Source organism: Equus przewalskii, chromosome 16 (assembly GCF_037783145.1).
Source record: "Equus przewalskii isolate Varuska chromosome 16, EquPr2, whole genome shotgun sequence".
Lineage (NCBI taxonomy): Eukaryota > Metazoa > Chordata > Mammalia > Perissodactyla > Equidae > Equus > Equus przewalskii.
The window spans coordinates 11,423,370-11,449,954 of NC_091846.1; the positions used below are offsets into that span (position 1 = coordinate 11,423,370).

At 33.5% G+C, this 26,585-nt stretch overlaps 1 protein-coding gene across 2 annotated transcripts in view; it reads left to right on the forward strand.

The window, feature by feature from the left end:
• Positions 1–26,585, forward strand: part of BRCA2 (BRCA2 DNA repair associated) — a 66,020-nt gene that overhangs the window by 9,435 nt on the left and 30,000 nt on the right. For both annotated transcript variants that reach the window (XM_070577928.1, XM_070577929.1), the window contains 12 exons: positions 98–147; positions 239–279; positions 489–600; positions 1,368–1,417; positions 1,671–1,782; positions 2,587–3,705; positions 5,951–10,921; positions 12,870–12,965; positions 18,014–18,083; positions 22,746–23,179; positions 23,633–23,814; positions 24,933–25,120. In XM_070577928.1, coding sequence (XP_070434029.1) covers positions 98–147; positions 239–279; positions 489–600; positions 1,368–1,417; positions 1,671–1,782; positions 2,587–3,705; positions 5,951–10,921; positions 12,870–12,965; positions 18,014–18,083; positions 22,746–23,179; positions 23,633–23,814; positions 24,933–25,120 — 7,425 coding nt within the window. The remainder of the gene's footprint in view (positions 1–97; positions 148–238; positions 280–488; positions 601–1,367; positions 1,418–1,670; positions 1,783–2,586; positions 3,706–5,950; positions 10,922–12,869; positions 12,966–18,013; positions 18,084–22,745; positions 23,180–23,632; positions 23,815–24,932; positions 25,121–26,585) is intronic.

The following is a 26,585-nucleotide window of genomic DNA, read 5'->3' on the forward strand; positions in this document are numbered from 1 at the left end:
CTGAGAATCCTTTTTCTCAATACGATTTTTTTTTGGGTATTTTTTGCCATTTGTTATCCTTTGAGTAATCTGAGGGATTTGTTTTGTTTTGTTTTAGTCCTGTTGTTCTACGATGTACACATGTAACACCACAAAGAGAAAAGTTGGGTATGACTAAAAATGAGACTTTTTATTTTTAAAATACTCTAAATTTTAATAAGCGTAAAATTTAGTAATTTTTCCCTTGTTTTACCCCCAGTGGTATGTGGAAGTTTATTTCATACACCGAAGCTTATGAAGGTAAGTATTCTGCCTAGTTTGTTTTTATTGTGTAGTAATTGAGAATTTGACAACAGTGTCATACCCTTGCCTTGTGGTTTATAGATATGTACCTACGGTCTCATATAGGCATTTAGTAAATGATAAATGAAAAAATAAGTGAATGAAAAAATATTCTTAATCATCAGTGCATTTTTATGAAATAGATGAACTGTTTTCTTTATTTCCAGGGTCAGACACCAAAACGTATTTCTGAAAGTCTAGGAGCTGAGGTGGATCCTGATATGTCTTGGTCAAGTTCTTTAGCCACACCACCAACTCTTAGTTCTACTGTGCTCATAGGTAATACTACCAAATGTGTATTATATAAGAAGGTAGATGATATTGATAAATTGTTGTCTCCAATGCTTCTGTTAAAAAGAAAATATGAAAAGATAATTAGATAGTAATTAGATTAGATAATACTATCTTTGATATGTGTGTTAGTAGTTCAGAATAATTTTGTGTTTAGTGTAGATTGGGATAAATCGTAAGTACATTAAATGGTATTCTGTAGGAGTCAAATTAATTTATATGCAAACCAAGATTGTTTGTGTATATTCTAACAAAAATACATTTCATTTTGATTCCTCTTTAGCTGAGAATTTAACTTTCTTCTTTTGCTGCTCAGATGAAATAATATAGGTAAAAGCATGTTGAAAAGTAAGAAGTGTTTAACATAGAATTTGCCTTTGTATTATTATCTAAATGAGTGCTAAAGTGTACAAATTTTAGCTTTTAAGTCATGACTTCACAGCTTCATCAGATTTTCCAAGTCTTTGTGTACAGTATTACTTGAAAGTCAGTATTACCAAACCATAGTTTCTTATTACCTTGTGAATTGTACTAAGGTAGTGAGTATAGCTTATTCACTATGTTGATTGATTTTTCACTCAACATTTGGGTCAATTCATTATGTTTCAAAGGTGTCATTTATTTCAGATGTGTCATTTAATCTAACAGTGTGTGTGTCTTTGATGTCTGACCAAAAAATACCTAAGTTTTTGCATTAACTTTAGTGTATGATGTATAAGCAGTGTAGGTAGATTGATTTTTTTTTTTTTTTACAGCCAGAGATGAGGAAGCATCTGCAACAGTGTTTCCTAATGATACTACTTCTGTAAGTAAATATGACAAATTGATATCCTGTTGCAATTGCTTATAATTTTAGAATGCCTTGAAAAGTTTTTTATCTTGCACTTTTAATTCCCTAATTCATGACTTAGCCTTTGAGAAAATCCCTAAACCTGTTTCCAAATGTGATTTTCTTTGACTTCCTATGAAATCTGCTGTCTCTCTTTAAGAATAAGTTGAATATATCTTTGCATAGTGAGAGTTTTTCTACTAGTAATGTTAAAATGTAACTTTTGCAGATTTTGAAAAGCTATTTTTCTAACCATGATGGAAGTCTGAATAAAAATGATAGAGTTAATCCTTCTGGGCCAGACAAGGAAAACAAAAATCAAAGAGAAGCTAAAAGTCATGGTAAGTCCTTCTGTTTAATTGAACTGCTGTTTTTAACTGACATCATTTAAGTATTGCTCCGCTTTCCCTAAAGAGAAAACACGTTGTTGTTCCTTTATTGATTACTGAAGGTATTGAGGGTAGAAACTAACTTGATTGAGGCAAAAAAATGTTTAAACATCATGCTAAGACAATACTATTCAAGATGCTATTGTGACACAAAAACAAAACAAAACCTATTATTCAAAACTTACTGAGATGAAGAATAAGACTTAGAGTTAACAAAATATGAAGGCCTTATTTTCTAATTAGAAAGTAAAGATGTTTACAGATATACCAAAAGTTATCAAGTGTTTGGAATAGTGCATTTTTCTTAGTATATGTGTATGTCTATATAAATGTGTAGGATTGGATATCTGTGTGTGCATGTATAAAATCAAATTTTACTCTCAGTTGTTGTAGGGCCACAAAATTAATTTGGAACATCTGGTTTGATAAATCTTAGAATATTAAATTGTGTATGTACAGTAAGATTGGGTGGGTTTTAATTGTGTAGAGCTGGTAAAGAAAGATTATTAGGAATTGGAGTATGAATAAAAGGCTTTGGGTACATTGGAGTCATTCTTTACCAGAACAGGGGAAGGGTGGCATCCTCCAACCCAAACCCCCCCAAAAAGTAGCTAGCACTCAGAATTACCCTTTAAATACTAAATTATGTATTATTTAGTATATACTATTTCTCTGAAAAGGGTTGTGAGAATATTATAAATTATGTGGTTATATTATAAAATGTTACTAATACGCTTCTGTTTTAAATTTTAACAGAATTGAGAGAAATGTTAAGGAATTCATTTGGTAAAGTAAATAGCTGCAAAGACCATTTTGGAGAGTCAGCACCAAATGTCCTACAAAATAAAGTGCATGAAACAGTTGCAGATATTTCTGAAGAAGATAGTTTTTCATTATGTGTTTCTAAATATAAAACAAGAAATCTACAAAAAAGAAAAATTGGCAAGAGTAGGAAAAATATTTTCAATGAAACAGAAACTGATGAATTTGAAGAAGTTGAAAAACAAATGAAAGAAAATAAACATTCATTTGTATTTGAAATGGAACCAAATGACAGTGATCCATTAGATGCAAGTGTAACAAATCAGAAGCCCTTTGGGAATGTAAGTCACAAAATCTCCAAGGAGGTTGTACCATCTTCAGCCTCTGGGTGGTCTCAGCTAACCCTCTCAGGTCTAAATGGAACCCAGATGGAGAAAATACCCCTACTGCATATTTCTTCTTGTGACCAAAATAATTCAGAAAAAGACATCATAGGCACAGAGAAAGAATGTACCAACCTTATTACTTTAGAAAATTCTGTGCCACGTATTTCATGTGTACCAAAAACAGAGAAGAAATTGAATGAGGAAACAGTGATAAATAAGAGAGATGAAGGGCAGTGTCTTGAATCTCATGAAGACTCCATTCTTGTGGTAAAGCAAGCAATATCTGAAACTTCTCTAATAGCTTCTTCACTTCAGGATATCAAAAAGTCTATATTCAGGGTAAGAGAAATACCTGAAGAGACGTTCAGTGCAGTTTTCTCAAATAATATGACTGATCCAAACTTTAAAGAAAAACCTGAAGCCTCTGAAAGTGGATTGGAAATAAATACTCTTTATTCACAGAAAGAGGATTCTTTATGTACAAGTTCAGTTGATCATGGAAGCTGGCCAGCAAACATCAAACATACTTCTATAGCTTTGAAGAATGCAGGTTTAATATCAACTTTGAAAAAAAAACCAAAAAAGTTTATTTACGCTATAAGTGATGAAATATCTTATCAAGGACTAAAAATACAGAAAGACCAAGAATCAGGGCCAACTAACTGTTCAACCCAATTGGAAGCAAACACTTTTGAAACACCGGTTACATTTATAAATTCTGATTCAGGTACCTTGTGTGTGTGTGTGAGTGAATGGTGCATGTAGTTTTATGGATAGGGGTAAGTTCTCTTATTTGAGTATGTGAATCTTTCTTAATCTTTTTTAAAAACATACTGCCTGCTTTGGTACTGTAGTTTTTTTGGTTTTTTTAAACCTCTATATCTTGTACAGATCCTCCTCAACTTACGGTGGAGTTAATGTCCCAAAAAACCCATCATAAGTTGAAAATACGTTGTTGAAAATGCATTTGATATGCCTAACCTAACGTCATAGCTTAGCCTAGCCTACCTTAAACTTCCTCAGAATACTTACATTAGCCTACAGTTGGGCAAAATCATCTAATACAAAGTCTATTTTATAATAAAGTGTTGAATATTTCATGTAATTAATTGAATACTGTCTTGAAAGTGAAAAAATAGGATTATGTCAGTACAGAATGGTTGTTTACCTTCATGATCGTGTTGCTGACTGGGAGCTGTAGCTCACTGGTGCCTCCCCAGCATCATGAGAAAGTATCATACTGCAAATCATTAGCCTGGGAAGAGATCAAAATTTGAAGCATGGTTTCTACTGAATGCATATAGCTTTCCCACTATCATAAAGTTGAAAAATCGATAAGTTGAACCATCATAAGTTGGAGACTGTTTGTATTCAATATCAGGCAGTGTCTATGTACATTATTGTTTAGGCCTTTGATTACCAATGTTCAAACTCATTGGATCAGTTTGCGTAATACATGTATGATCATCACTCTTGAAACAGCGTGTTTAATTCCTGCTTAATTTTTAGTGTCTATTACAGTCATCTGCTGCTTAATGATGGGGATACATTCTGAGAAATTTGTCATTAGGCAAGTGTGTCATTGTGCAAACATCATAGAGTGTAGCTACACAAACCTAGGTGGTATAGACTAGTACACCCCTAGAGTATATGGTACTAATCTTCTGGAACCACTGTCATATATGCAGTCCATTATTGACCCAAATGTCATTATGTGTTGCATGACTGGACATGGAAACTGGGTAATTCTGTAAATATGTTGTGGTATTTTATTACATATTTTTTCTAAAGCATGTAAAAAAATAGGAAAAAAAGCTAATTGCTAGCTAAGTTTATTATAAGCCAGTCCTAAAATAAAGTAGTGATTTTGTTGTTACATAGTTTTCTTAAATATCTAGAGATTGCTTAGAGTTGTTACAATATATCTGGGAGTCCAGAGTGTGCACAGTGAAATTCATTTTTTATTTGAGTAGTGATTCATTTATAAGTAGCTAAACAGTATGTTAAAAAGGTGATTTTAGGGGCCTACCTAGTGGCATAGTGGTTAGGTTTGCATGCTCTGCTTTGGTAACCTGGGGTTCAGATCCTATGCGCGGACCTACACACCACTCATCAAGCCATGCTAAGGCGTCATCCCACATACAAAATAGAGGAAGACTGGCACAGTTGTTAGCTCAGGGCCAATCTTCCTCAGTAAATAAGTAAATAAGATGGTTTTATCTCCCTATGGAAAGATTTTAGTGGGTGGTAATATCTCAGTGAATAATAGATTTAATGGAACTGGAGTACAGAGGAACTCTTTGAGATTTGGGTCAATTTCCAGAGAAAAATGTTTGATGCTGAATATATCAGATATATACCAGTGGAACAAATATGTAGCAGTAGTTGCTTATTAAATAGAGATTGATAATTTTGACTTATTAGGAGGAAATTCAGAGGGTTGATAAAATTAACTGAACAGAGTAGTTTAATTCATTTGCCTTTATAATTGAGATTAGGTCATCTTTTAGGCCTTTCATATGTAGAACCTGCTTTTAAAAGTTGATATTTTTGTTTTTCTTCTATATGAAAGACTGAATTAACTGAAAGAAATGGTTGGTTTTCTAGTTCTTTCCCTTTGCCTTACTTTTCTATCTCCTCTTACACCAATATTAACGATGAATTTTTTCCAATAAAATTACTCTGAATTTTACTTATGGTAGCTAACTGCTTTCTTTATCTACATACTAATTTTGATTAAGTTGATACATGTTACAAAAAAAAATCATAGGTCCTATTTATCTTTAGTTGGAAAATGCCATAACTTTAAAATAGAGAATATTTACAATTCTTTCTATTTTAAACCTGACATTCATTACTTTTCATGAATTTCTTGTTTCAGATACTACCTTTTTAACTTAGTGGGAAATATTTAGTGAATGTGATTGATAGTAGTTTAATTTTATTTTGTCACTTTGTGTCTTTACACTTAGGTTTATTGCATTCTTCTGTCAAAAAAAACTGTTTACAGAATGATTCTGAAGAACCAACTTTATCTTTAACCAGCTCTTCTGGGACAGTTCTGAGAAGGTGTTCCAATAATGAAAGCAGTTCTTCCAATAATAAAATAATATCTCAGGATCTTGATTGTAAAGAAGCAAAAATTAATAAAGAAAAACTGCAGTCATTTATAACCACAGAAACTGACTGTCTGTCATGCTTGCAAGAAAAACATTGTGAAGATGATTCAAAAGGCCAAAGAGTTTCAGATACAAAAGAAAAGGTCTTGCCTGCAGTATGTCACCCTGGAATGCCACATTCAGAAGTGGAATGTAGTGATACTTGCTTTCAATTCCAGGAAAGCTTTTTGTATGACCATGATAATACCAGCATTTTAACTCCTAGCTCCAAGGATCCTCCATCAAACCTAGTTGTGATTTCTGGAATAAAAGAATCCTATAAAATGTCAGAGAAACTAAAATTTAAGAACTGTGAAACTGATTTTGAATTCACCAAAAGTATTCCAATGGAAAAGAATCAAGAAATAGGTGTTTTAAATGAAAATTCTGAAAAAGCTGAGCTGTTGTCACCTGAAAAATACATAACAGTAGCATCATCTTCTATGAAGGCACAAGTCAGCCAAAATACAAATCTCACAATAATAAAAAAAAAACAAGAAGAAACTACTTTAATTTCAAAAATAACTGTCAATCCAAATTCTGAAGAACTTTTCCCTGACAATGAGAATAATTTTGTCTTTCAAATAGCTAATGAAAGGAATATTCCTGCTTTAGAAAATACTAAGGAACTTCATGAAGCAGACCTCAGTTGTGTAGAAGAACCTATTATCAAGAACTCTACCATGGTAGTGTGTACAAACATAGATGACAAACAAGCAGCCGAAGTATCAATCACAAAAGATTTGGATTCATTAGATACAGTCTGTGATCTTACAGAGACAAACAGAAATAGTGTAAAGCAGCAACTAAAAATGACTGTAGGTCAAGATTCAAAATCAGACATCTCCTTGGATATAGATATGAAATCAAACAGAAATGATGATTACATGGACAAATGGACAGGACTCTCAGATCCAATTTCAAATCACAGTTTTGGACATGGCTTCAGAACAGCTTCTAACAAAGAGATAAAACTCTCTGAACACAACATTAAGAAAAGTAAAATGCTCTTTAAAGATATTGAAGAACATTATCCTACTAGCCTAGCTTGTGTTGAGATTGTAAATACCTTATCATTAGAAAATCAAGAGAAACTAAGCAAACCTCATGTGCTTGGTTCACAGTCAATTAACATTGTACCTAGGTATAAGCATAGTAGTGCATTTGTTTCTGATAGTGAAAATAGTCACACTACTCCTCCAATTTTATCATTAAAGCAAGATTTTAATTCAAACCATAATTTAACACCTAGCCAAAAGGCAGAAATTACAGAACTTTCTACTATATTGGAAGAATCAGGAAGTCAGTTTGAATTTACACAGTTCAGAAAACCACGCCACATAATACAGAATAATCCATTTGAAATGCCTGAAAACCAGGTGACTGTCTTGAATACCACTTCTGAGGAATGGAAAGATGTTGATCATCCCACAGTTAATACCCCATCTGTCAGTCAGGTAGACAGCAGCAAGAAATATGAAAGTATAGTTAGAGGTAAGCAAAAGTTTGCTTGCTTGTTGAAAACCAACTGTAACAAAAATGCTTCTGGTTATTTAGCAGATAAAAATGACTTGGAGTTTAGAGGTTTTTATTCTGCTCGTGGCACAAAGTTGAATGTTTCTAGTGAAGCACTGCAAAAAGCCATGAAACTGTTCAGTGACGTTGAGACTATTAGTGAGGAACCTTCTGCAGAAGTTGACCCAAGAAGTGTCTCTTTAAGTAAATGTAATGATTCTGTTGTTTCGATGTTTAAGATAGAAAATTATAATGATAAAGACTTAAATGAGAAAAATAATAAATGCCAACCAATACTAAAAAATAGTATTGAAGTGACTACTGGCATTTTTGTTGAAAATACTGAAGATTACAAGAGAAATGCAGAAAATGAAGATAACAAATGTACTGAGACCAGTAGAAATATTTGTAACTTAGGAGAATTTGATGGTGATGAATCAAGTAAAAATGATACAGTTTATATTCATGAGGATGAAAGTGGCTTGCCATGTATTGATCAGCACAACATATATCTAAAATTACCTGGCCAGTTTATGAAGGAGGAAAGAACTCAAATTAAAGAAGGTTTGTCAGATTTAACTTGTTTGGAAGTTGTGAAAGCTGAAGAAACATTTCATGTTAATACATCAAATAAAGAACAGTTAACTGCAAATAAGATGGGGCAAAATATAAAAGATTTTGACATTTTTGATTTATCCTTTCAGACTGCAAGTGGAAAAAATATCAGAGTCTCCAAAGAATCATTAAACAAAGTTGTAAATTTCTTTGATCAAAAATATACAGAAAAAGAATTGTATAACTTTTCAGATTCCTTGAATTCTGAACTACTTTCTGGCATAAATATCAACAAAATTGATGTTTCGAGTTGTGAGGAAACAGATATGGTTAAAGACAAAATATTGAAAGAAAGAAACCCAGTTGATACTGAAAATCAATTATTGACTCTCCAGCAAGGATCAGAATGTGAAATAGAAAAGATCAAAGAACTTGCCATGTTGGGTTTTCATACAGCTAGTGGGAAAAAAGTAAAAATTGCGAAGGAATCTTTGGACAAAGTGAGAAATCTTTTTGATGAACAAAACCAAAATAGTAATAGTGAAATCACTAATTTTAGCCATCGAGGGGCAAAGCCACTAAAGGACAGAGAGGAATGTAAAGGACTTGAATTAGGATGTGAGACGGTTGAAATAACTGCCCCAAAGTATGAAGAGATGCAGAATTCTCTGGAAGAGGAAAAACTTGTTTCTAGTGAGATTGCCTTGTCACCCAGGCTCTTAAGTGATGATTTATACAAACAAACTGAAAATCTCAAAACATCAAATAATATCTCTCTGAAAGTTAAAGTACATGAAAATCTAGGTAAAGAAACAGCAAAAAGTCCTACAACTTGTTATACAAATCAATCTACTTGTTTAGACGTTGAAAATTCAGCTTTAACATTTTACACAGGATGTGGTAGAAAAATTTCTGTTAGTCAGACTTCACTATTTGAAGCAAAAAAATGGCTTAGAGAAGGAGAATTGGATGATGAATCAGAAAAAATAAGTGCTGCTGAGGAAGGATATCTTCAGGATTATGTAGGTAATCCTTCATGTAGAAATCATTCAAACAGTATCATAACTGGAAACTATAAAAATCATCTTTCTGAAAAAGAAGATTCAACTTATTTAAGTAATAGTAGCATGTCTAACAGCTGTTTGTACCATTCTGATTTTTGTCACTCTAATGAGGTATATAATAAATCAGAATCTCTCTCAAAAAGTAAAACTGATAATTCTGGTATTGAGCCAGTAGTGAAGAATGTCAAAGACAGAAAAAACACTAGTTTTTCTGAAGTAATATCCACTATAAGAGAAGCAAACTCATATCCACAAACTGTAAATGAAGATATTTGTGTTCAGAAACTTGTGCCTAACTCTTCACCATGCAAAAATAAAAATACAGCCATTAAAGTGACCACATCTGATTCAAATAATTTTGAGACAGGGGTACCTGCATTCAGTACAGCAAGTGGTAAAATAGTCTTTGCATCACATGAAACAAAAGTGAGAGGGAGATTTACAGACAACGGCAGTAAGATAATTAAGCAAAACACTGAGAGTAAATCAGGCACTTGCCAAACAAAAATTGTGGCAAGTTCTCATAAGGCATTGGATGATTCAGAGGTCGTTATTTTTTCTAACTCTCCAGATACTGAAGAACATAGCATGTGTTCAAATAAAGTTTTTGCTGAGATTCAAAGCGAACAAATTTTACAACATAACCAAAATATATCTGGATTGGAAAAAGTTTCTGAAATATCACCTTGTCAGATTAATTTGAAAACTTCTAATATATGTAAATTTGATATGGGGAAGCTTCCCAAGTCCATCGCTTCTGTGAATGCATGTGGGATTTTTAGCACAGCAAGTGGAAAATCTGTGCAAGTATCAGATGCTGCATTACAAAAGGCAAGACAGGTATTTTCTAAGATAGAAGATGGTGACAATCAGCTCTTTTCCAAAGTATCACTTAAAAATAATAAAGAACATTCAGACAAGTTCACAAGAGAAGAAAATACTATGATACATAGCCCCCAAAATTTGCTGTCATCTGCTTTCTCTGGATTTAGTACAGCAAGTGGTAAACAGGTTCCTGTTTCTGAAAGTGCCTTATGCAAAGTAAAGGGAATGTTAGAGGAATTTGATATAATCAGAACTGAATGTAGTCATCAGCATTCACCTACATGTGAACAAGACAAATTAAAAATACTTCCTCTCTCATGTATTGATAAGAGAACCCCAGAACACTCTGTAAACTCCAAAACAGAAAAAGCCTACAGTAAAGACTTTAAATTATCAAGTAAATATATCATTGAAAGTGGTTCTTCAGAAAATAGTTGCTCTGTTAAAGTTTCTCCATATCTGCCTCAGTTTAAGCAAGACAAACAACAATTGGGATTAGGAGCCAAAGTATCACTTGTTGAGAACATTCATCTTTTGGGAAAAGAACAAGCTTTACCTAAAAATGTAAAAATGGAAATTGGGGAAACTAATCTTCCTGTGAAAACAAATACAGAAGTTTGTTCCACTTATTCCAAAGATCCAGAAAACTGTTTTGAAACAGAAGCAGTAGAGATTGCGAAAGCTTTTATGGAAGATGGTGAGCTGACAGATTCTGAACTGCTAAGTAATACCAAACACTCTCTTTTTACCTGCCAAAACAATGAGGAAATGATTTCATTAAATTCGAGAACTGGAAAAAGAAGAGGAGATGCTCTTGTCTCAGTTGGTACGTATCTATTTTTAACTTTTGGTTTGCCAATCATTTTTTAAATTGTTAAGTCCTTAATAATCCTGGTATATATTTATATACCAATAGTAAGTAATTGCTAGTTTATAGCAATTAAGATATTATAAACTAAGTATGTTTTTTCAGACTTTTATGTGTAGTTTGGAGGAATATGATTTCACTCTTGATATCTCTGAGTCTGTATACCAAGAAGTCATGTTTTGGGATTCTCTTAATGTATTTTTAGAGATTACTAATACAGTTATTATTGAGACATTGCTCTTAAAAGTTTGAGTTACTCTAGAAAAGTTGAAAGTGTTGTCTTCATATTATGAGTTCTGCATAATACAACTTATTAATTGGTTTCATATATGAATAAATATATACACATATTTATACACATACATATGCACACATACACATACAGCAGAGGTTCACACTCTGGCTGTTATATACTTAAAAAGTTGGTTTCCAGTTATAGGTGTTGGCTTGCTTCCCTTTTTTTTCATCTAGAAAGTGTTCTAAAATCACTTATCCTTAGCAAATAGTATTCTGGTCTTAATGCTATTTGGACCATATTCTAACTTCTCTTTTAAATATATATCTACAGCTTAGTTCAACTATTAGGTTAAATGAATGTGTGATTTTATTTTTCTATTTGTATCTCTTACTGGGAATAATCCTAAATAATCTGTTGACTAGTTACAATTAAAGTAAATGCCAAAACTAACTCTCCAGCTTTTAAGTGGATGATCCTAAATAACTAGCTCCTTTTTAACCATAGACTCACAGAATAGTTGATTTATCACAAGTCTTCTTTTCCAGTCCTTTCATATTATAGAGAAAGACACGGAAGCCAATCAGTTCCTTCTTCTACCTGGTGCCTTTTGCCCTTAAGTTATCCAAGTGGCTATAGATTTGCTTAATCAAGTGTTATCCAGGTCACATTCTATAGTAAGATTGTGTTATGGACAAAGCAGTAAGTTTGTGATACGTGCCTTAAACTATTTCTGTTCTCTAGTGCAAAATTCTGAAGTGTAGCTGCTTAAAGATATTCATAATTCTTTTATGGAAAATAATGGCTTTATTTTTAGGAACACATTTTGTTCATGTGTATAGTGAAGTGCACTGGCCTTCTCCCTAGGAAAAAAACCAGCTCAGACTTCTAATAAATGTTCTCAACAGCATCACTATTGAATTTTTCTCACTTCTATTATATATAATTATTATCACTTAATCAGCTTCTGGTTGCTTAAATAGTATAGGTCCTTGTTAAACGATTAAATCTCTTTATTATCTATCACTTTATAAAGGCTTGCATGGACATTTTTACTTATTAATTTCTACAAATTCACTCCCTTTAATAAAGCATCAAAAAGCAAAGTACTCGTTATCAAATATTATCTCAATATGACATGGAAATGCATAACTTGAATTATGGTTTAATTTTACTCTCAGCCTTTGTAGAATCTTTAAATAAGAAGTATTATTTTTACCAATTTTTTAATGTAATTTTGGTAATTTAAAAAATCTTTTCTCCTACTCACTCTAATTCAAGGACCTATATAATAAATTTCTTCTTGAGCTTAATGCAGAAAAAAATTTATTTGAAGAAATTTTTCCTTGTTGCTAGTAAACCTAGAGTTACATTCAGTGCCAGTTTATTAAAAAGTGGCTTATGTGTGGCATCTGGTAGCATCTGTTTATCCCTAGACTCTATAAAGTATTGTTATTTTAAATGGTCAAAAAATAATAGAAATTAAATTGGTATTGAAAAATGAATTTTGTCTTTCAAAGTAGGTCACTATTTAAATTATAATTATTATTTTTTTTTTGCTTAACATATTGCAAGAGTCAGTACTTTAGTTTTTAAAAATGGGCTGTAGGCTTTTGAAAAATAAAATAATTAATATTTGCTTTAAAAACACGTATGGAAATTTCTTTTTAGGAGAACCCCCAATCAAAAGAAACTTGTTAAATGAATTTGACAGGATAATGGAAAATCAAGAAAAATCCTTAACGGCTTCAAAAAGCACTCCAGATGGTAAAATTTGCTTCATATCCATATCTTTTTCCCCTCTCTAGGTACTATACATAGTATTCTTAAAGTTATTTTTCTCATTTCTTTTGGGTGTATAGATAATTGGACAAGACTTTACAGTGTGATTTGTTAAATTTATATCTTGCCTTGTTTGTTATATGAGTTTTTTCTTCATAATACCTAGTATGATGCAGAGGTTCTCCATAATTGGCAAGTGTGAAATGATTGTAAAATACTGACTTTTTTAATAAAAGAGCTATGAGAATTTAGTAAGAACTTACAATAATTTAAAGCTTGAGTTTTAGAATCCAGTCAAGCTTTTGACCCTCACCATTCCGCCAAAATCGCTCTTTTTGAAGTCACATGGTGATCTCCATGTTGGCAAATCCAGCAGGTATTTCTGTGTCCTCATCTGACTCCATCTTTCAGCCACATTTGACATAGTTAATCACTCTTCCGAGACCACCGCATTCTCTTGGTTCTCCTCTTACGTGGCCACTCCTTCTCAGTTGTCTTTGCTGGTTCTTCCTTAGTCTCTCCTTACTCCAAACATAGGAGTGTCCACGGCTCTATCCTTAGACCTCTCCTCTGCCTAAACTTCGGGGGCTACCAAAAGTTCATCTGCAATCTTAGCCTATCCTTGAACTCCAGACTTACGTATTCATTTGCCAACTTGATACTTTTCTACTCATATTGCTAATATGCGTCTCAAAGTTAATATGGCCAGTGCTGAACTCCTGATTCCATCCCTGCCCCAAACCTGCCCTTTCTGATATCATTCCTTTCCCACTGCCATTTGGCCAGTTAATCACATCAAAACCTTGATGTCGTTTTTTACTCTTTTGTTTCCTCATACTCCACTCCCAACCCATGAACATGTCCTGTAGGTTCTGCCTATAAAATATAACAAGAACCTGATAGTTCTTCTCACCCTTACCTCTACCATCTTCATCCAAGCCACTGTCATAGCTTCTAACTGATCTCCCATTTTTGCCTTTGCCCCTCCTCCAGGCTATTCTCAACACAGCAACCAGAATCATCCTTTTAACACAAAGATCAGATCATGTCACTTGACTGCTTAAAACTCTCCCTGGGTTCCTATCTCGTTTAGACTGAAATCCGAAGTTCTTACCATGGAATGCTTGAAAATAGATAAAGCATATGTAACTATTGCTCACTATATATTTGATTCCTGGATTTGGAAAGGAAGGTTTCAGATAGTGATGGATAAATGTATTAAACTGAAGAGGTTTAGTTCTGAAACACATGAGAGAAATCCCACAAGAAGCAGGAACACTTTGGAGTTTTCTAACTCATGTCTCATTTAATGGTAGAGATTTGAAAGTTATCTTAAAAACAGAATGATTTGAGTGTCCAGAAAACTGCATTTATTTCTGTTCTTTCTCCTGACTTAATAGTTCTCAAACCTTAGTATGCACAGGAATTCTGAACAGAGTTGAAAGCTAAAACCATGATTAGAGAAATATAAATAATTCCTAGGATAATTTTTACTATACTGAGTTGTTACTTGAAAAATTGTGTTTAGAACCTGTGTAATATGTGACTTCTCTCCAGGTATTGAAAGAACAGTGTTAAATTGTATGCATATAGGCAAATTTGTCCTTCTAAAACAGTTGGTTTTGACATCGTTCTAGGGAGGAGTAAATGGAAGAACATGTATGTAATTCTAGCAGTGTCGCTATTTCATAAAATACTATGATAACTCCCTTTTTGGAATTATCTTGAGCCAGTAGATACTCAGTATTTATTTAGTTATCACATCTTATTTTTATTTTTTAAAGTGATTTTTTTTACCATTATCATCCTCCACCATTTGCCAATGAATGATTCTTTTCCTTCTAATTTTATAGTATGAACATTTCACACAGAAAAATTGAGAATGTAATGAATAGCCATATAGCTGCCACCTATGTTCACTAGTTATTAATTTACTATATTTGTTTTATCTAATTACGTATAATATGTGGATATATATAGTAATATGTCTGTGGGTATTTATATATCTTTTTTGCCAAAACATTTCACTGTTAGTTTCAAATATAATGACATTTCATAATAGTATAACCACAGAGCCATTATCACCGAAGAAAATTGCCTAATATCTGATAGAATCTAATCTACAGTAGTCTTCTTACATTTTTTATTTTTATTTTTTATGCCATTAGCACTTTAAGCTGTTAAGCACAACCTGGTTGTTTTGTAGACTGTCCCACCTTCTGGAATTTGTTTGTTTCCTTGAGATATCATTTAACTTGTTGCTCGATTCCCTATTTGGATCAAAGACTTAATTAGGATTAGGTTGTGCATTTTTGGCAAGAATGCCTCATAGAGGAGTTGTCTGTGTGTATTTCATCATATTGGGGGCACATTATGTCAAATGATTTGATCACTTGGTTACGATGCTAACTACTAGATCACTTCATTGAAAAGATTTATTTTTCCATTTGCAATTAGCAGGTATTCTGTGGGAGGATTCTTTGGTACTGCAAGAATATCCGGTTTACCAATCTTTCACTCAATTTTAACATCCATTGATAATATTTACCTAAGTCGATTATTTAATTGGAGGTTGAAAAATAGTGATTTTCAAATTCATTTATTCTTTATTCATTTATTAGCTGGGATTCTTCAGGAAGAAAGAGCTTTCCTTTAACAACTGGGGATGAACTATAGTTCTTCCTGAAAAGCTAGGGTAAATGCTTAATTCTTTGCCTTTCATTACCAATTTTTCAGAGTAAGGAATAGTTGTGTAATAATCACTGCGAATGATAGCAAGTGAATTTTTTTCTTTCTCTGTTGAATAAAATTCATTTCTTAGATTTTTAGTTATAATATGTATAAAGTTTAAAAGTAAAATATGTTATAAATAATGTTTATTTACAAAAAGAAAACATCCTTTTTGATTGATTTCAAATCATCCCAAATTTGAAAGTGAAAGTCTCTTAATAATGTTTCCCAAAGGTTTTTTGTGTTTTTTAACATACTTTGATTGACCTTTGAGCGCTTTCTTGCTTTTTTTTTTAATCACAAAAGATTTTCTTAAGATTTCCTTGTAATTCCCTGCACCAATCCTAGAATTACCATTTCTCCAAAGATCCTTTCAGCAGTTAATAGTTTTTAAAAAGCAAGATTTGGGTGCTAGCTAGCTCATTGCTTCTGGTGTTATTATTTTTTTAATACTGAAATTCTTGATTCCTAATAACCTTAACATATTTACTTATTTGTTTTATCCTACAGTGTTGGTTCTCAAACTTTTTGGTCCAAAGACCTCTTTATACTCTTTAAGAATTGTTGAGGATCCCAAAGAGCATTTATTTGTGTAGATTACAACTCTTTGTATTTACCATATTTGAAATTAAAACTGAGAAATATTGTTAACATTGTGCATTGGTCATTTTGGAAATACTCACTGAGTTATGCAGTTCTTCCAAACGTTGACCTGTTATTATACCATATTAAACAATCACTTTTGTTAATTTTACTACTGATTTAATCTGAAAAGTTTAAGTATTGGGAAGTTTCAGATAAAACCTTTCCAAAATTCTAATTTTTGTTTAAAAGCTTGAATTTTACCAATGGCAACAAATACTATCACTTGTTTTCCTTGTAGTGGCAAGCTATTTCATTCATTTTTGAGAAAATGTCTGCCAGATACGCAAGTCTGAATAACTCTAGTTTGTTGGTTATTCTTTCAAGTAAAAATGGAATTTTGTGGAAAAAATACTAGTGCAGTTCATATAAGTGCATTTCCTTGAGACAGTCATCGCACTGAAGTATACAGCAAGATACACCAGCAGTGCAAATGTCAACCTGGTGAAAAAGATATATATAACTTATTATTATGATGATGATAGTTTTAACAACTTGAATCCCCTAAAAGGGTCATGGCTACCCCGCTCAGGGCTCCGTGGATCACCCTTTAAGAAGTACTGTTTTATAGTATATACATAGTAGTTTCAAATTTACAATACCAGTTACTACTATCAATAAAAGCACTAATGGAAGTTTGTGTTCTTTGCAGTTTTCTTCTTAAAGAATATATGTAATTAAGGATATATAGTCCACGTATTGTGTTCAAATGTCACTCAAAATAATTCTTTTGTATGTGGTTACGATTTGATAATTAGGTTAGATTCATTTGTTTTCAATTTCAGGATTTGCTTTTTCTTTTTTAATTTTATATTTGAATAAATAAAACATTTACATAGTTCATTTGTCAAAATTATAGAAAGGTTTACCTGGAGAAGTCTTGTTTACATCCCTGTCTGCTCCATACTGTTCACCACCTTCCCCACCTCTTGCTCATTATATAGGTAACCATCTTTAATGGGTTTTAGTTTATCCTTTTAGAGGTTTTTTTTGGTAAAAATCAGTAAATATGAGTATGAATATTCTCATTACCCTCCTTTCTTACTCAAAAGGTTTCAGTATCTACACTATTTTGTACCTTCTCTGTTGTTATTGTTTACTTTAGAATTTATCTAGAGATCACTCCTTAATGAGTACGTAAGATCTTCCTCATTCCTTTGTATGGTGCATAATACTTGGTCATGTGACTATGTCAATGAATTCTAGTTTATTCAACCAATACCCTACTAATGGACTAGTTGAAGGTTTAAGAAGTACAATTTACATACTGAGAATGAATAATATCTAAAGTTTAGCTTTTAACCTTCATAAGACTAAATTTTAAATTTGATATTTGCAGTGACAATTAACTAACACCTTAGAGTTATGATTAACATCAGTTGACTAAATTTATGCTGATTTAATGTGTTTGTACTGTGAGTTATTTGGTATGTAGTCGTTATCAATTTGTGAATCAAACATTTCTTTTGATAGTTGTTTACTGAGCATCCATTATATGCATTGAAAATTTTAAAGTCTGTAATTGTCTCAAATTTTTCTATGTAAATATTTACAATATTATGTAATAGACATAGGAAATAAAATCGCACATTAGATTTTCATTAAAATATAATGTAAAATACATTTTCATTAATGTATAATGTAAAATAATATTTTTCTAGGCACAATAAAAGATAGAAGATTGTTTATGCATCACATTTCTTTAGAGCCAGTTACCTGTGGGCCCTTTTGGTAAGACATGTTTAAATTTTTTAAAATTATACTAATATAGGAAAAGCATGAGTTTTTTAAGTAAATATTTCTAAAAGTAATGACACATATGCGATAAAGAAGTTAACACTTCCCTTTTTGAAAGCTTGCATCAGGATTAAATAATTCTTTACTTTGGTATAATTTATGGTGCTGTTCATGTTATTATTTCATCTTTTAGTTTTATAACAACTTTGTAAAGTAGAAAAACGTTTTATTTCAGTTTTATGAATGAGGTACTGAGGTTGAGGAGGATTAAGGAAATTACTCAAAATCAGTTAACAAAAAGATGGCATATATTGCAAATATTCATTTATCTCTTCTCCCTCTTAAAACCCTGCTAAAATTTACTAACGGGAATTTTTTTTTTTAATGTATAAATCCACAAGGACAGTGATCAGAAGAAATAAAATTTTGGAAGCCAAAAAGCGTGAATGACTTAGAAAGCTAAAACCTGACATTAGAGCAACAGAGAAGGTATTCAGTTTCCCCTAAAGAACCTGAGAAAGACTCAAACTGGCAGCAACATGTACTTCTGAAGGTGAGGTAGAAAGTAGGAAAATTAGTTGACATTCTGTTTAAGAAACATCTATCCCCTCCCCTACTGCAGGCAGGCAGTTATCCCTCTTCCCATGAAGACCAGAAGGGTGTTCTCTGGTGAAGATGAATTGGAGGGATTCTGAATTGGGAGTAGGGACACCAGGCACAATTGAGGGGAGGGTACTGAAAACAGAGATTAAGTAAAAATCTTTATATAGAGTAGGGAGACTCCCTAGCCTCCTTCCCACACTTGGCTCCCAAATGCTGGCAGCTAGGCCTCTAGGCAGAAGACTGGAAGATTTTTTTGTCTGGGGAACATGACGAGCCCAATAGAAAAGACTAAAAATACTGACAGTTGCAAGTACTCAAATGAAACAGCACAGCCAGACAGTGAAGCCAACAATTGACAAGCCCCACCAGCACACAGCTTCCAGTCAGCTATTCAGTGCTTCGTTCTTAAATAAGAAAAGATAATCAAGGATCAGTGGTCATTGGAAGAGAGCCTCTGTGAAAGATAGTATCCAAAGTGTAAAACCAAAACAGAAGAAAAGGAACTTAGAAGAAATAGACCATGCAAGGAGAAGAAACCTTCAAAAAAAACCACTAATATTCTCAGGAAAGAGAACGAGTTGCATCCTTAAAATAAGAACAAGTTGCTATAAAAAGAACTTTTAGAAATTAAAAATATGATGGCACAAATAAAGTAACTCAGTGGAAGTAATAGAAAATAAAAGTTATGAAAGCTCCCAGAGTGTAGAACAAAAAGAAAAAGAGGAAAAAAGGAGTGAAAAGATAATCAGAAAAGTCAGTTCTGTAGGTCTAACATGTAAAAATTTGGAATTTAAGGAACAGGTGAAATGAAGGGAGAAATTTTCAAAGAAATAATTTGAGATATTTTATTAGTACTGAAGGACGTGATTTTCCTTGATTAAAAGGGCCCTCTGAGTGAGCACAACAATAAAAATGACCCACGTTAAGGCGCATCCTTGTGAAATTTTAGAACACTAGCGGCAAAGAGGAACCTTAAATTTTCCAGAGGGCAAAAAATCAGGTTTCAGACAAAGTTGCAAGAGTCATAATGGCACAAATCCTCTCACCTTTAACAATGGAAGCTAGAAGATTATAAGTTCTATAACGTCTATTACAGAGCAATCCCTTTAAAATTCTGAGAGAAAATAATTTCCGACCTAGATTCCTGTCACTGAGCAAAGTATCAAATAGGAGTGAGGATAGACATTTTTCAGATGCAAAGTACCAAAAGGTTTATCTCCCATGCACTTTTTTCAGGAAGCTAACTAAAACAAGTTCATAAATCAAGGAGGAGGAAGATAAGAGATGTTAAGAAACAAATTCAACATAGGCGAGAGACAAAGGGAGCCATCAGGATGATATTGAAGGAGACCCAGGGTTATAGCTGTGTTGCTAATCCTAGACAGGAAGGATTTTTTTTTTGTAAAAATGAAATACATTTGGGAATGGAAGAATAGAGCTCTGGGAGAGTTTGCCTACAAGATAAAATTAAAGCAGAACCTGAAGTATTTTTACTGTGTTAAGAAACTTCTTGGTAAAGATGGTGAATTGAGCATACTCATCTACTTTCATTGCCTCCAAAATTTTACCAAAACAACAGTGAGGGAACTTACACAGACACACCCCCAAACATGGAGAATGGGAGAGGAGACCACAGTGACTCAATTTTCAGAGCATATGGGAGAAAACTGACTCGAAGCTGGTAGGTAGTGAGGAGAGGAGAGAAGCAACCATTTTACGCTAGAGAAGCCTCAAAAGGTCGGGTATCTATGAATCTTCAGAATTGGGTGGTGAAGAAAGAAGGAACCAAAACAAGGGTATAAGTTGAAAATATGTTTAAGAGCAATCAGACCCCTCCTTCACTCCATGAAGCTGGGCAACTACCTCTTGTCCACTCTTAACAGAAATTAGAGATCGATTCTCCAGAGAGGGTACAACAGGGGCTTTCTCTGTTAGTGAACACACTAGGTACAGTTGAAGGCAGGAGTAATGTAATGAAAGCAAGGGGATTAAGTTAATGTATCATACTGAATGTTGGGTATCCTCTCCCCCAAGTCCTCTTCTCTCACTCAGCTTCCAGGATGCTGGTAGCTAAGTTTCCACTGTTGGAAGCTTCAGTTAATCTACAGTGTAGCATACAATCAGCAACTCCCATCTAGGTACCAAGAGCTTCCAAACTACTTTTTGATCCCCGACAAAGAGCTATGTCTTCAATTTCCGTAGTGGCTTTTCAATAGAAAAAGTCAAGAAGAAGCAGTTACAGAGATGTCACTTAGAGACAATAGATGTAAATATCATAGAAGCATCTAAAGTTGTAGAAAGCAGTTGTGAAACCTTTTCTACCTGGTAAATTTTTAAGCCCGAAGATATGGCTTACTTGTGGCATTGTTGAAAAAAGTCATTGAACTGTATTTTTGAAACATATTTCTCAGCAGGCTACACCTTGGAGATGTGGGTTCAGTTCTGGACCACCAGAATAAAGTGAAAATCACAATAAAGCAAGTCACACGAATATTTTGGTTTCCCAGTGTGTATAAAAGTTATGTTTAGGGGCCGGCCCAGTGGTGCAGCAGTTAAGTTCGCATGTTCTCCTTTGGCGGCCTGGGGTTTGCCGGTTCGGATCCCGGGTGAGGACATGGCACTGCTTGGCATGCCATGCTGTGGTAGGCGTCCCACATATAAAGTAGAGGAAGATGGTCACAGATGTTAGCTCAGGGCCAGTCTTCCTCAGAAAAAAGAGGAGGAATGGCAGCAGATGTTAGCTCAGGGGTGATCTTCCTCAAAAAAACAAAAGCAAAAACAACAACAACAAAAAGTTATGTTTATATTATACCGTAGTCTGTTAAGTGTGCAGTAGCATTATGTTTATAAAAAATGTACATACCTTAATTAAAAAATACTGTATTGCCAAAAAATGCTAACCGTCATCTGAGCCTTCAGCAAGTCATAATCTTTGCTGATAGAGTCTTGTCTCAATGTTGTTGGCTGCTGACTGATCAGGTGGTGGTTGCTGAAGGTTGGAGAGGCTGTGGCAATTTCTTAAAATAAGACCATAATGAAGTTTGCTGCATCAACTGACTTCCTTTAATGAACAATTTCTCTGTAGCATGTGATGCTGTTTGATAGGATTTTACCCACAGTGGAACTTCTTTGAAAATTGGAGTCAATCGTCCCAACCCTGTCACTGCTTTATTAACTAAGTTTATGTAATAGTCTAAATTCTTTGTTGTCATTGCAACGTTCTTCACAGCCTCTTCGCCAGGATAGATTTCGTCTCAAGAACCCACTTTGTTTGCTCATCATAAAAAGCAACTCCTCATCCATCTAAGTTTTATCATGAGATTGCAGCAATTCACTTGTATCCTCAGGCATCACTTCTAGTTCTCGTGCTGTTTCCTCCACACCTGCAGTTACTTTTTTCACTGAAGGCTTGAACCACTCAAAATCATCCAGATTTCTTCCCTGACAACATATTCATTCATCCATCTACCTATTTGACATTTTTATTTGAGTGACTGTAATAAACATCTTAAACTTAACGTTTCCAAAGCTCATGTCCCTTACTCTAATCTGTTTTCCTATAAAAGCAAAACTCCAACAAGTCTGCTTTCAAAATATACCCTACATCCAATCACTTCTCACCACTTCTCCCCCTAACGCCTAGATCGAGTCACCATAAAACTCCCTGGATTATTTCAATAGAAGTGGTGTCCCTGCTTCTGCCTCTGCTTCCCTCCTCCCCCATTCATATCCCCATACGTGTTTCTCTGGTAAAGGAGGTCAGTAAGGAGTACTGTGATAGAACAGGAGGGGACAAACAGAATCCTTGTTTGACAGATTCTTAAATGATGTGAGGAAGGTGGTAAAGTCAAAGGCTGTGTGAGTAATAGTTATAGACTTGAAAAGTGTATTATTGTTTTGGTTGGCAACCGTGATGAAGTGCAAAACAGTTACTAGAATAGGATTGCTATGTAGGAATTGAGAGTCTACCAAAAAATGCATATTCCGAAACATTTATATATGTGTACACTTAATGGTAAATAATCAAATTTAAATATTTTCTCCTCATTGTAGCACAACTAAGGAACGGCAAGAAATACAGAAGCCAAATTTTACTGCACCTGGTCAAGAATTTTTATATAATTCTCATTTTTATGAACATCTGACTTTGGAAAAATCTTCAAGCAATTTATCAGTTTCAGGGCAGCCATTTTATAAGGCTCCTGCCACAAGAAATGAAAAAAGGAGACACTCGCTTACTACAGGCAAACCGAGGAAAATCTTTGTCCCACCTTTTAAAACTAAATCGCATTTTCACAGAGATGAATGCTGTGTTAGCAGGAATACTCAGTTAGAGGAGAACAAACTCAACCAAAAAAACATAGATGAACATGGCTCTGGTGATAGAGAAAATAATATTAACGACGGTGAAACGTGTCAGTTGAACAAAAGTAGCTCCAATCAAGCAGCAACTATGATTTTCACAAAGTGGGAAGAGGAGCCTTTAGGTATTATGTGAAAATTTGTGTGACTCGTTTGCCTTTCAGTTAGATATTTCTTATATTAAATAATGCCTTGAGGGTTTTTCCCCTTTTGTGATGATTAATAATTTCAAAACCTTTTTTAATGCTTTAGATTTTTCGAGGTCTTAACATTAGATTTAAATTAGTTTAATGTTTTCTTTCAAAGATAACTACTTGTGGGACTTTATTTTTAAAAAAACTCTTAGACATACAATCTAGGACTACTATTAGAATGTATTTTTTTAATCAGACTAGTAATTTTCTTCCAAATTTGAAATAAGAGTAACAGATGTATTTCTCTTCTTTACAAGTTGAAACTTTTTTTATCCCTGAAGATTTAAAGTTAGGGCAAATTGATACATATGATTTTATAGAATAGGGGTTGTACTTTTTAAATTTTATATTCAATTTTATTTTTTGCTGTTTATTCCTTAATAGATTTAATTACCAATCTTCAGAATGCCAGAGATACACAGGATATGCGAATTAAAAAGAAACAAAAACAACATATTTTTCCACAGCCAGGCAGTCTGTATCTTGCAAAAACGTCCAGTGTGCCTAGAATCTCTCTGAAAGCAGCAGTAGGAGGCCACGTTCCCTCCGCATATTCCCATAAACAGGTACGCTTTGTCTACAGTGTGAAGAGCTTTTATAGCAAAGTGTAATTTTATCAGTCGATGTCTCCAAGTTGTTCTGTTTAAAGAATGAACAAATTAATACAGGGATGGATGAATGAAATCATCGTGCTTCCTAATCAGCCTGCAGTGGTAGCCTCCCTCTCTGCTGGCCTGCCTTATCCTGCCAAAGTGATCTGTGCTTCAAAATTACTGCTTCCCTTCCCTCTTCAAAACTTACTCTCAGCTAGATGTTACAGGAAAGTAGACTCATTGAATTTAAAGTATGAATAACTTATAGCTCTGAACCTTCTAAGAGCTATTTACATTTTTAAAAGAAGATTCTAATTAAGCCCGTGCTGTCTAGTTAGAATTTTAGGAGATGAAATGGAATGGAGAGGTGAAAATAATATTGATAATATTAATAGGTAACAGTATTTTCTGTGTGCTAGGCACTCTTCTAAGAGTATACGTGCATTGGTTATACCTCACTTAATCTTCACAAGCACCCTAAAAAAAGGCACCATTATTTTGTCCATCATTTTACAGATGAGAAGACTGAAGTATAGAGAGGGTTAAGTAATGGCCCCGAAGTCACTTAACTAATAAGTAGAGAGCCACAATTCCGAAGCAGAGAGTCTGACTCCAGAGTCAAGCCTGAACAAAGGAAAAGATACTTTGGGGTTAGGCATGCTGGGGTGAAAGTAAGGCCCTTGAAACTAGGCCAGGCCTGTGTAGAAATCTAACCTTCTGAGGTCAAATTCACCAAAATACTTATACTTTTAACTGATCTTTTCCTTCTAAATATTTGAACTTAAGAGGTTACTGAAAACATTGCTTTTTTATCCCCACAATGACTTCCTATGGCAGATGTAGCAGGAGGCATGTACACAAGGGATATGAAAAAGGGGCAGCAGACTCTTGAATGTGTGGGTCATTTATATTACATTAAAACTTTTAGCTTCTAATAAGTTACATATTTTTATAGTGAATATTTTAATATTTAAATGAAAAAATTTTGGTAAATTCACCTTTGGTTTGTTATTGTTTTTAGTCTATGAAACATGCTCTTGTTTGATTTTTTTCATTCATTATCAAATTTTTCTATCATTTATTTTATGCAGCTGTATATGTTTGGCGTTTCTAAACATTGCGTAAAAATTAACAGCAAAAATGCAGGATCTTTTCAGTTTCTCACTCAGGATTACTTTGGTAAGGAAGCCTTATTGGCTGGAAAGGGAATACAGTTGGCTGATGGTGGATGGCTCATACCCTCCAATGATGGAAAGGCTGGAAAAGAAGAATTTTATAGGTATTCTATGCAAAAAGAGATTTTTTGTTAATTTTTATATCATCCCTCTCTTCCTCACAAGTCTCTCATTTTTTCTCTTTCCTTATCTCTGTTGAACTTAAAAAGAAATCAAATTTTTTACGTTGAATCATTTTCAGTGCATTGTAGTTGTAGTTTGTAGTTCACTGACATTCTGTTGAAATCTTTTGAAAAGTGAATTATAGTTTCTCTTGGAATTTAATGAATTGATATTTTTTAAATTGGGACTTTTTTATGGATTTATAAAATAAAGAATGATAAAAGTTAAATTTGAGTTGGCTTTATCATAGATACACACACACATCATATTCTCTTTCATTGTGTATTTCAATAAATATATAAATATAAAAGTTAAACAGAAATACTTAAATATCAGTCATACCAAATAGCTAGGAAACTCCAGTGCCCTAAAACATCAACAATTTAGAAACTGTATAACCTCTTATGATTCTAATATTTATGCAAACATAATTTAACATTTTTGCTGTTAGAAATGTATTACCTAATGCCAATGACAAGAGACAGGAAACCTTTCTCCAGTACCCTTATTTGTAAAAATCTCTTATGTCTTTCCAGAATTTATAGTTTGGGGAAAGTGGTAAAACAGTTTTCCTTAATTTTTTTTAATAATGTTTCTTGGAGTATTTTAAAACAGGAACGTTAACTTATATCTTGCAATTGTCTCACATAACAAATATCTGCTGTTGATTCTAGTTGGAAAAGTATGGTAAAACATTTGTATTATTTTCTTGGTTTAAGTAGACTGCATAGTGTAGAGCTTAGGAATCAGGTGGGGATGGTTCATAACATTTGAGTGTTGAAGCTTTTATTGTCTTTTTGATCATTCAAGAAATATTTATTGAACACCTACTATGTGCCAGGTACTATTCTGGGTACTAGGGATAACAAAACAAAAAACCTCTGCCCTAATAAGTCATATGTTCTAGTAGATGGGTCTAGGGTAGGGAAAGAAAATTTTGAAAAGAAATACATAAATTGTATAGTATATTAGAAGGTGGTAAATACCATGAAGGTAAATAAAGCTGGAAAGAGAGTAGAGAGAGTTGGGTGAGAAGAGGTGCAATTTTTTAAATAGACTAAGTATCAGTAGGCTTCACTGAGTCAGTGAAGTATGATCAATGACCTGAAGGAGATCAAGGGAGTGAGCATAGGACCAATCTGGGGAAAGCATCCCAAGCTCTAAGAGGGAAGCTTGCTTGAAGTATTTAAAGAACAGGAGGGAAGTTACTGTAGCTGGAGTAGAGTGGGTAGGAGAAGAGTAGTAGTAGATGAGGTAAAGAGGTAGGACCTTATAGACCTTTATAAGAACTTTGGCTTTTGCTCCCAGTAACCATTTATACCCTGAGTAAACCGTTAGAATGTTTAAAGCAGAAGGAGGACGTCACCTGATTTATTTTTGAAAGATTGACTCAGGCTGTTTGTTGAG